Source organism: Mastomys coucha, unplaced genomic scaffold, assembly GCF_008632895.1.
Source record: "Mastomys coucha isolate ucsf_1 unplaced genomic scaffold, UCSF_Mcou_1 pScaffold20, whole genome shotgun sequence".
NCBI lineage: Eukaryota > Metazoa > Chordata > Mammalia > Rodentia > Muridae > Mastomys > Mastomys coucha.
Window position 1 is genome coordinate 38,182,905 of NW_022196903.1, and position 11,417 is coordinate 38,194,321.

The window sequence follows — 11,417 nt, forward strand, 5'->3', positions numbered from 1 at the left end:
TTTGTGTTTCCTCTTCAAGAGCTTCTAGCTGTTTACCTGTGTTCTCCTGTATTTCTTTGAGGGTGCTAATTATGTCTTTCTTAAAGTCCTATATCATCATCATGAGAAGTGATTTTATATCTGAATCTTGCTTTTGCAGTGTGATGGTGTGTCCAGGACTTGCTATGGTGGGCGAATTGGGTTCTGATGATGCCAAGTAACCTTGGTTTGTGTTGCTTATTTTCTTCCCCCCCCCCCACCACCACCATCTGGTTATCTCTAGTGTTACCTGCCCTTGCTAACTCTGACTGGAGCCTGTCTTTCCTGTGATCCTGGTTGTGTCAGAACTCCTCAGAGTCAAGTTGTCTGATTCTGGGATCCTGTGATGCTGGGCTTGTTAGAGCACCTGGGTGTGCAGCAGCTTCCTCTGGGTGTTGTGGGACTGGCTGCGGAGCCCCGACCCCAGGTCTGCTCAGGACACCAGCCCAGAGAGACTGGAAGGAACCCTAGCTACTCTGCTGGCAGAGTTCCTGTGTGCCTGGTTCCGCTGGTCCCAGTTACTCCAGGTGTTGGGACAGATGTTGGGTCCTCCTCACCTCTGCTCCTGAGAGTATCAGAGCGCCTGGGAGTGGAGCTTCCTCTGGGTGTTGTGGGACTGGCTGCAGAGCTTGTACCCAAGGTCCACTCAGGACACCAGCCCAGAGAGACCGCTATTTGTTTCTTTTCTAAAAGTAAATGTCATTGTGTTTAAAATATTAATTGCCTTGTTATAAGATCTAGCACAGTATTTGTTGGTAAAATTTTTACTATCATGGAAAATTCACATATCTGTGCTATCACAGTTATTTGTGTTATGGGTATGAATGTATCTTTAAGTTTCTTGAAAACATAAAGGTTCTGTTCATGTTATTCAGCTCCTAAGTTGAATCTGACATACTCAAATATTCTTTGTGCCTCTCCTAGACTAAGTTTCATTATTATGACTGATGAAAAGATGTAGCTAATTCAGTGCTCAACCCTAAAACATTGTTCAGCAACTTTCATCTACCACACAGTTCATAAAAGTATTCATTAATCTTCCTCTTTTCCAATTTTCTAGGCCAAGTTTGAGCTCATTGTGTCAGAGGCATCTTACCTGCGGAGTCTAAACATAGCTGTGGATCATTTCCAACATTCAGCCCAGCTGCGGGGCACCCTGTCCAACCAGGATCATCAGTGGCTCTTCTCTCGTTTACAGGATGTACGAGATGTCAGCACCACGTGAGACTTCTTCCAAATTCCATTCTATCAACCTTGTTATGCTTAGCCATTGACGTTTCAGCTGCTTTTGTCCCACTTAGGAACCTTCTCTATGTCAGAGTCTCTGGATAGAAGTGGGCCTGGGCTCCCTCCATGATTCTTTCAGGGATAGGAAAGGGGATAGGAAGAACAAGGAGGGAGTGTGGAAGGTCATCATTAATATAGATGAGTGAAAAGTGCTTCCTGGATTGAGATTTTACCTACATTCTGGGTCTGTACTTCAGTGGACACAAGCTATAAGAGTCACTGAAGGATTGGCAAACCAGAATAGAAGAAGAAAAAGAAATAGAGTAGTAGAATTGTATTTAAGTTACATTGGAAATCAACTAGTAACAGCCTTGGGGAGCATGTACATAGCAAAGGTACAGAGCTAAGGAGAGTCAGGAGCAGTTAGTGATTCATGGAATTAGTTGCATGTTCAGAATATACAGGACTGAGACAAATGCTAGGCTGAGGACCCAGTAACTCATGAGACTGTTTAAATACTACACAGGTTCCTTTCAGACCTAGAAGAAAACTTTGAGAACAACATCTTCTCCTTCCAAGTGTGTGATGTTGTCTTGAATCATGCCACAGACTTCCACCGAGTCTACCTGCCTTATGTCACCAACCAGACCTATCAGGAACGCACCTTCCAAAGTCTAATGTAAGAAGGATCCCTCTGCATTCCCTTAGTGGACATTGCAGTGACCTTAACTCAATCCCCAGCCCTGAGCCCACTCCCATGAGTATATATCTTATGCTCACTATGTCATCTGAAGTCTCAGCCCAATCCCTATATCAGATCCTCTCTGCAGTCATATCTGGACCCTGTACATGGGCTCTTCCTATTATTTCTCCATTTCAGATCCTCCACTAGTTCCCATTCCCCATGCCTTCACTGAGTCCCCTTTACTCTTAGTCTCGCTTCTCACCCAAGGCTTGCTATTAATACAGGAATAGCAATAGCAGTTTCCGTGAGGTCTTGGAGAAGCTGGAGAGCGACCCCATCTGCCAACGCCTCTCTCTCAAGTCCTTTCTGATACTGCCCTTCCAACGCATCACACGTCTCAAGCTGCTGCTCCAGGTATGGCAGATACTTCATTGGTTTAATTCTCTTGATGCAAAGACATGATCTTGGAACGTTTGGAGGCAAAGGTCACCCATTCATTTGTGAAGTTTCTATATCATGTGGAGGATGTGAACAGTTTTCCAACTGTCCACGTCTTTCTTTCTCAGAACTCATTGCTTTTGGAACTATGTCCCTGACGTGTCCTTCCTCCTATCTGGCTCTTGTCCACTGTTTTGTCCACAGAACATTCTGAAGAGAACCCAGCCTGGCTCCTCAGAAGAGGCAGAGGCCACAAAGGCACACCATGCCCTAGAGAAGGTAGGCAGCCATTATATCCCTTATAGTATATATATTATACTATATATATATAGTAACCTATAAGGGATATATAATGGTTCAGGGAGAAGTCTTCCCTCTTCTCCCAATAATTATGACTGAAAAGAGCAAGGGAGGTGGGACAATACTAAGGGGAGAGCTCAGCCACCTTCTGCCATCTATGGAACTTACTTCTTCATGTTCCATATCTGGTATCTGTGTTCCTGATACCACAGTCCCATATCCCACTATATTCTCTCAGGTCATGTAAAGTATTCCATCATCCCAGTACATGACTTTAATGCTGCTTTACACATTTCCAGCTGGTAGAAAAGACTGAGCTTTTCAATTGCCTTTAAGGGGGCTTAAAGGACAAGACTCTTACACAGTGATCTTCCCTTCCTTTACCCTGCTCCATTCACAGCTGATTCGAGACTGCAACAGCAATGTGCAGAGAATGCGGCGGACAGAGGAGCTCATCTACCTGAGCCAGAAGATTGAGTTTGAGTGCAAAGTGAGTTGTCCCAGCATACCTCCCTGCCTATGCATCTCTTTAGCGTATCCTACAGACCACCCTCTGACACAGTCATCCAGCAGTGGTTCTACCTCTCCTTCTGTCCACTTCTGGAATAGGCAAATGATCACTACATTCTACAAGACATGTTGATAGGTGGCGGCATAGAATTATATGTGGATGTTATTACACATTGGTGTAAAAGTAGAGAATACAGATCTATAGATATATCTGTGTGTATGTGCACAAGGAAATGGTCAGGATAATCAGAAAAAAGGGAGTGGCAGCAATTACTGGAGGAGGAGGAGGAGGAGGAGGAGGAGAAGCACCCAACAAGTAGATAGAAGCAATTTTCCAGAATAAGGATATATAAAAACTTAGGGTGAGGAATACTTGACTCACTTATTTTATCAGATCACCTTCACCCTAACCAAAGCAACACATCATAAATCTCAAAATCTCTTGTCCAAACAAACATAAAATTTTCTTTTTTTTTAAAGATCTATTTATTTATTTTATGTATATGAGTACATTGTAGCTATACAGATTGTTGTGAGTCATTGTGTAGTTGTTCGGAATTGAATTTAGGAACTCTGCTCGCTCTGGTCAGTCCCGCCTTGCTCTGGCCCTGTCCACTCTGGATCAAAGATTTATTTATTATTATAAATAAGTATACTTTAGCTGTCTTCAGATATACCAGAAGCGGTTGTCAGATCTCATTATGGATGGCTGTGAGCCACCAACCATATGGTTGCTGGGATTTGAACTCAGGACCTTCAGAAGAGCAGTCTGTGCTCTCCAGCCCCGAAATTGATTTTCAAAAATTGCAGTGCATTACAGATCATATCATTACTTTCCTAAAAGAAAATAGATATCCTTCTCTAAGTTTTACAGGAGCTCTTTTCCAGACCTCAGCTCCAGGCAGAACCCACCTAAAATCCTTATCCTGACTGATAAACTCCAACCTGATTCTGACTCCGCCTAAGGGAAGAGCAGATACCCTAACTGCCCCTGATCTTTGGCTTTCATGGTGCTAGGTTGTGCCCTGACTGTTCATTGACATGTTCTGCTTGGGCTCACAGACTTCTGCTCCCACATCATCTCCTTGATGATCTCTCCAGAGTTACCTTCCTTTGAGCATGGATCCACACAAGTACAGTGTAGTTAGCAGATTCCAAGAGAAACAATCTGGATGGTTTGGTTTGCTTTGGTTCTCAACCTGTGGGTCACAACCCCCTTGGGAGGTTTTATATAAGATATCCTGCATATCAGATGTTCACATTATGATTCATAACAGTAAAATTACAATCACGAAGTAGCAATGAAGTAATTTTATGGTAGGGGGTCACCACAACATAAGGAACTGTATTAAAGGGTTGTGGCATTGGGAAGTTTGAGAACCATTGCTTTAGGGCAAGAGGGAACATCTGGAATTGGTGATGGGGAGGTTGGGCAGGACTGATAGGAGGCTCATCACCTGACCCTTCTCTCTTCCTGCTCTGTAGATTTTCCCACTTATTTCACAATCTCGATGGCTGGTGAAGAGTGGGGAGCTGACGGCCCTTGAGTTCAGTGTCTCCCCAGGGCTGAAAAGGAAACTGACCACTCGTCCAGTCCACCTGCATCTCTTCAATGACTGTCTGTTGCTGTCTCGGCCCCGAGAGTCAGTGGCTGGAATGGGAGGCCAGGGCATATGAAAGAATGGGATAGGACCAGAGGGGCATAAAATGACCGGCTGCCAAGGAATCCCTTGTCAGTTAGACAACTCACAGTTTGAGTCATGAGTCAGCTTAGAGAACTGAAGTGGGAATAGTGATACCAAACCTGTCCTGTACTATAGGCATGAGTAAACTACAGCAAAGAGATGTCATCTTTTAAATAAGTTTTTTTGTGGCTTCTTTGGGTTGTGCCCAGGATAATATCTGATACAGCTACTTGGCTAAATTCAGAGCTGAAACCCTGGTCATTAGGACCTTATAAAGTTAATACTGGTTCTTAGCTCTTCAACTCCTTAAAGTAGTGAATATCTACTGCAGTAAATAGTTGGTTGAGACACTGAGCTTATTATATTCAGAGCAAGTTGAAGCCTTCATGCAGCTTTTATATGAGTACAATTTGTAGAAGCTAAGAGCAGCCAGGGAGTTTGCATCCAAGACTTAGAGGGTGAGGGTGGATGAAGTACCAAAACTATAGACTCAGACTTAAAAGATTTCTGTCTTGCAGGGGCAGCCGGTTCCTGGTATTTGACCATGCTCCATTCTCCTCCATCCGAGGGGAGAAGTGTGAAATGAAGCTGCATGGACCTCACAAAAATCTCTTCCGTCTCTTTCTCCTGCACAACGCACAGGGCACCCAAGTTGAATTCCTCTTCCGCACTGAGACTCAGTGAGACTGGGCTGGGCACAGGAGTTGGGGGTGGATGTCCCTGGACAGAAACATATGCAGACCATGACTCAGCACTTCTGGGGTCATTCATAGAGAGAAATCCAAGGCTCTAGAGCTATGTGATAACTTGAATAAGATTCAGGGTGGGGTGAAGATGTGAAGTTGCCACCACAACTGAACATCTGCTTTATAGCCTGTACTCAAAAAGCACAAGGTCTGTGAGATGTCAGGGTGCTGAGCTGGCATGGAATGAGCTGAGAGAGAATTGGATTACTGTGTTTGTGAATGATCAGCTCACCTGTGCAACCCAGCGCCAAGGCTGGCGGGAACTTATGTGAATACAAAACATCTTGTATGCTATCTGCTTTTCCTCAATCTCCTACCTTTATCCTGTATTGAGCAAAAATCTATAGTGTTAAGAAATATGAGTTGTAATCTTTCTGATGATAATAACAAATGAATACATTCACATATACATACAAATTTTGAGAGTTGAAATGATAACTGTAGAATCTGGCACACAATATATCAAACTAAAGAACACCCAGTAGCATTCCTGGTGCTATAAGAGACACAGAAAGAGCTTCTCTGTAAGATTATTAGACACATCTGTGGCTTAAGGCTCCATGTAATATGGATGCTTTTCAGATTGACCCCTTGGAAGACAGTTCAAGTGGGATCAATAGTTTCTATCTCTACTCATGGAATAGAGAAGGCAGTGCATGGGTTTCTATTCTGGATTCCACCCAAGACAAATAACCAGAAGTAGATTTGTGTTCTTTTGTAGAGATTTTGGTAGTATCCTCCTGGAAAAGTAAAAGTGTCATTCTCAATAACCTAGATACATTGGGAAGCAGAGGATAATATAGGCTAAGATTATATTATACAACAACAATGACTTGGCTTAGTTAGTATTAAATAGTAGTTTTCAACTTAAATATTTGATTGAAGGGACGTAAGTGACAATCAAGAGCCATGCGAAATGGTCTAAACAGATGAGGATTTGTTTGGTATGATTTCTAGACTGGAAAATGTTCATGTGTGTGACTGACAGTTTACCTTATGACTCTTTCTCGAAGATATGCCTGGAGGGAGAAAGGAAGGATAAACGTGCTATACTAACATACAGTGCAAGATCACACTGTATTTCCAACCAGGCAGGATCCCATTGCGTTTTAGGAGTCATTAGATTAGACAGGTCCTTCCTATAGCCATCTGCCTTCTCCATCATTGGCCCTCAGCCTGTGTGCCCCTAGACTGTCACTGAGGCTAAGACTTTGTTTTTTCAGAAGTGAAAAGCTCCGGTGGATCTCAGCCTTGGCCACGCCCAGAGAGGAGTTGGACCTACTTGAGTGTTATGGTGAGTAAGGATATAACAGAGAAAATGGCAGTGTCTTATCTGTGGTCTCCTTTGGATGAAGGGTAGTATGCTGGGTGGCAACTCTAAAAGGCTTCTGTTCATTGCTTTTCCTTAGAATTTCATGGTAGATTGCTGAAGGTAGAAGCTTAAATTCTCATGATATATCTGTTTAACAACTGTCGTTCACCATGGTGAACCTTTGCTTGAGCATTCACTGCCTTAGGCAAATGTTTGTTCTTTGTAAAATATATATTCTTTTAAGTCTTATCTGCTGTGATTTTGACTTAATTTTACTGATTGAAGATGTAAGAGGGAAACAAGGGGAACCACTGTAGCCATAATGGGGGTGGCAGAAGAGCTGCACAGATTTGGTCTGACTACAGCCAGATAGCTAATTCTGCCTACCTAGAGCACACAGGAGTAGCCAGAGCCCAGAGGATATCAAAGGAACACTGGGATTTTGTGGAAAAAAAAACAAAAACAAAAGAGTGTAATGAACCTTGGAAAGGGATCTAGGAGACTCCATGCTATTTATGTGCTGTGCTATTCCTTAGTTAGCTTCACTTCTTATAGCATTTCACTTCTGTGGATGGAAGATGAGCTTTAGAAAAAAGAAAGTGCACTGCTAATAGCGTGGCATTCATTCCACTTATTTTCTGCAAAATCAGTGCACAGAAGTCGTTACTTTATAAAGACAAAATCCATCTCAGATAGATTGCTTCTAGAATAGACATACTCTGAACTTTATTATCTTGAACTTAATTGCAATCTATGGAATACTGCCTAGCTCTTAAGAAAGCATGCAGAATTTGCTCATGAATCATTTTGATTAGTGATCATCTTGATCAATTACAGATGAGGAAACTGAGGCCAAAAGGGAACAAGGGCACATAAGCCATCCAGAAAGTTTAATGGTAGAAGGCTACTTTTAAAGGCATGGGATCCCTTATCTGGTACAAGCAAGAAAATGATGCAAGATTCACAGAGTTCAATTTTGAATCTTGTTGGAAAGGCTGTGAACTAAGTTCTGAGTTCTATGCTGAAGATACCAGTGGTCACTTGAAATTTCTGATTGTGAATTGCGATGTCACAGATCAAGAGCCAAAATTATCATGTGCCGTCTTTGGTCCCATTAGTAGCCTTTATTACCAGCTCCTATCTGGCCTGACGGTCTTGTGACCAATATATAAAACTTGTGGATGTATAGTTAAACTAAATATAGACCATTAGCTTCACCAGCACTAAATCTAAGTCTGTTAAGATAATGTCTACAACCTATAGGAGAGATGTTTCCTTTCTCACCAGTGTATTGTCAAATATATTATTCATGCCTTCCTTTTGTTCTTTGACCATAGAAGTAGCCTCTTCCACAGTAGAATGTGTCATTCATTCATGGCAACATGAGTCTATGCTTCCAGGTCATGGTCACTTGTATTTGGCTCAGAACATACTACCTCTTGCTCCCTTTAGAATACAATCTGTGCTTTGGACTAGCAAAGTAAAACATGTGCATAGACCAGTTAGATAAGGGATATGTGGCTCCCCTTCAACAGTCAGTTCTAAGCAAATTCAAACTTCACTGAAGACAGAAGGGTCAGGGAACATCTCAGAAGGAAGATGGATCTTCAGACGAACCTCAAGTATTTGACATGATGATTAATTAAATGTGGTCACATGATGTTTTCTAGGCATCTTCCCTAGAGAAGCAGAACTTGTAAAAATTAGATCCCATACTGATCCTTGTGTTTCTTTACTGACTTGTTTGATCACTGGGAGATAAAGATTGTCCCAATGCCTCTCTGTTGTTGTTGTCATCACCATTTGTTTTCTGGCTTTTCTTTTGTGAGCTTTTGTTTGTTTGTTTTTATTTTTATTTGTGTTTTTAGACAGGGTCTCACTATGTTGCTCTGGCTAACCTTACTATATAGAGCAGGCTTGTGTGGAACTCACAAAGATTCCCCTGCGTCTACCTCCTAAGTGTTGGGTTTAAAGGTATATGGGCCAATGGCTTCCTTTGTCTATGATCCTAGACTTGTCTCTACCTCAAGTTCTCCCACTTCCCTCACAATTTCTCATGTGTGTCCTACACTGCTCCTAACTTTCACTCTTCTCTTCTGAAGACTCCCCACAAGTTCAGTGCCTCCGTGCCTACAAACCCCGAGAGAATGATGAGTTGGCACTAGAGAAGGCAGACGTGGTGATGGTGACTCAGCAAAGCAGTGATGGTAAGAGGGAAGATCCCTGAGCCAGAGGTGGGCCAGCAGAGGCTGGTTAGAAATATACCAGCTTTCTAGGGCTGTTATAACAGAGTACCGAAAACTTAGCAGCTAGTAACAACAGTAATTCATTCTCTCAAGGTTGTGGAGTTGAGAAGTCCCAAATCAGAGTGTCAACTGGCTCTACTGAAGCTTCTAGGAAGGGTCTTTGCCTTGTCTCAATCTCACAGGCTTCAAAATGGCTGCATAATTCTAATCTCTGCATACATATCTTTGTGGCTTTCTTCCTTTTGTGTACATCAAAATTACCTCTTCTGTAAAGAGAGAAATTCTGACTGATTGATTGACTCCAGGGTAGCCTCGTGTAAGTTTATTAATTGTATTTAGAGCAGTTTTGCCCCCAAGTTTCATTACTGTGAAGAGACACCCATAACCAAGACAACTCTTATAAAGGAAAGTATTTAATCGGGGCTGGCTTACAGTTCCAGAGTCCTCTATCATCATGGCAGGAAACATGGTGGCACACAGGCAGCCATTGTGCTGGAGAAGGAGCTGAGAGTTCTACATCTTGATCCACAGGCAGCAGAAGTAAATGCCACATGAGGCCTGACTTGAGCTTCTGAAACCTCAAAGCACACTTCTTCCAACAAGGCCACACTTCCTAATAGTGCCACGTCCTATGGACCTATGGGGGCCATTTTTATTCAAACCACCACACCAAGTAAGAACAGATTTCAAGTTACCAGGGTATTAGGTTATAAATAAATACTTTGATGGGCAAAATTCAACTGATAGCAGGGAAGAAGACTGTAGACTTTAGCAGGCCTAGGGTTGCCATTTCCATACTATGCATAGCTGGGCTTTTCATGGTGGGGATCCTAGTTCATTCAGCCTCAGGACATAGATTAATTTTCATCAAGGAGGTCCAAGAAGTTAGCATGAATCCTTAACATCTAACTCTTCTTTCCTCTTACTGTATACTGCAGGCTGGCTGGAGGGTGTAAGACTCTCAGATGGGGAGCAAGGCTGGTTTCCTGTCCAACAGGTAGAGTTCATTTCAAACCCAGAGGTCCGTGCTCAGAACCTCAAGGAAGCCCATCGAGTCAAGACTGCCAAACTGCAGCTGGTAGAACAGCAAGTCTAACTGTTCTTGGTGAAGAGTCTGCTGAGCTCATGAACAAGCATTCCTGGAAATGGCTAGTTCTAGAAACTTGCTGCAGAAGCCTTCTGGGGACCAGGAACTTGGCCTTCTGAAATCCCAAGGACAAGCTCAGTCCCTTGCTCCAGTACTTCTTTGTATTTTTGTGCTTGGTAGGGAATGTTAAGTGACTGCACACTGGATTCTGGGAACCTTTCTTCATAGGAAAAGGGACTGTGGGACCTGAGCCTTGGTGCTGTACCTCCGCTACCAGATGGTACTTGTATATCATCTGCTACTACAGTGCAGATTCAGAGCTGGCCTAATGTAAGGTTGTGGACATATGTTACCAGATAGACCTCAGCCCACTCGCTGGAGGGAGGTGTTTAATGGGGATTGGCACATCAGGTAGGAATGTGAACCTGGTGACCTCTAGAATAGCTTCCAATCTGAGATTGTCCACAGTGCATGTGCCCCTGCAGTCCTTGTTTCTTGGTGGCAATGTGAGGGTGGCATTCTCTCACTCTAATAAACTTGGCACTTATCTGAGTGTTTTCTTCTCAGATTACTTAGTACTCCCTGAACAAGATTTACAATGCAGAGTCTCATAAGAACTCCAGCCTATATGGCATCTCATGAAAGACCAAACTGGTGCACAGATTATATCAGCTAGTAGCTTCTTCTAAAAAGACCTAGGAGCTTGGCCAGTTGCTGTGCTTGTTGTAGCTTCAGAGTTTGTAGAAGGAATTAGAAGGCACAAGTTGGTAATGAAACCCATTCAAATAATTTAGCACATCCATAGGCACAGATAGATTAATTTGAGTGGATTTGGCAAATGCTATTCCAAACATTTAGACTTTCTGTTGTGACTTTAATTGCAATAAAGATGCCTACCTAGGTGTTTCATCTTTGTGAAAGGCAGTGGAAAGAGTCTTAGGATCTAGTTACCATGTTACCATGAATCAATTAGTCCAAATCCTTAAACAGCACCCTATCAATACACTGCAAAGTTTGATCCAAGGAAACAATGAATCATTCTGTCTCCTTTAACATTGCCTTTCTCTATTGAAGAATGTCCACTACCATCGTTTTTTCTTGTCTAGCATCCCACACGACAACACATGGCATCCTTTGTCCCAGCTTTTAATTGGGATCATTAC

General features: G+C 42.7%; 1 protein-coding gene across 1 annotated transcript in view; it reads left to right on the forward strand.

Moving 5' to 3' along the window:
- The window catches only part of Arhgef5 (Rho guanine nucleotide exchange factor 5), a 26,922-nt gene extending 16,115 nt beyond the window's left edge, over positions 1 to 10,807 (forward strand). The window contains exons 6-15 of the mRNA XM_031381702.1: positions 1,079 to 1,239; positions 1,772 to 1,924; positions 2,215 to 2,344; positions 2,573 to 2,647; positions 3,069 to 3,158; positions 4,664 to 4,821; positions 5,382 to 5,543; positions 6,833 to 6,903; positions 9,024 to 9,128; positions 10,106 to 10,807. Of these exons, the coding sequence (XP_031237562.1) occupies positions 1,079 to 1,239; positions 1,772 to 1,924; positions 2,215 to 2,344; positions 2,573 to 2,647; positions 3,069 to 3,158; positions 4,664 to 4,821; positions 5,382 to 5,543; positions 6,833 to 6,903; positions 9,024 to 9,128; positions 10,106 to 10,263 (1,263 nt within the window). The 3' untranslated portion in view covers positions 10,264 to 10,807. The remainder of the gene's footprint in view (positions 1 to 1,078; positions 1,240 to 1,771; positions 1,925 to 2,214; positions 2,345 to 2,572; positions 2,648 to 3,068; positions 3,159 to 4,663; positions 4,822 to 5,381; positions 5,544 to 6,832; positions 6,904 to 9,023; positions 9,129 to 10,105) is intronic.
- The last annotated feature ends 610 nt before the right edge of the window (positions 10,808 to 11,417 follow it).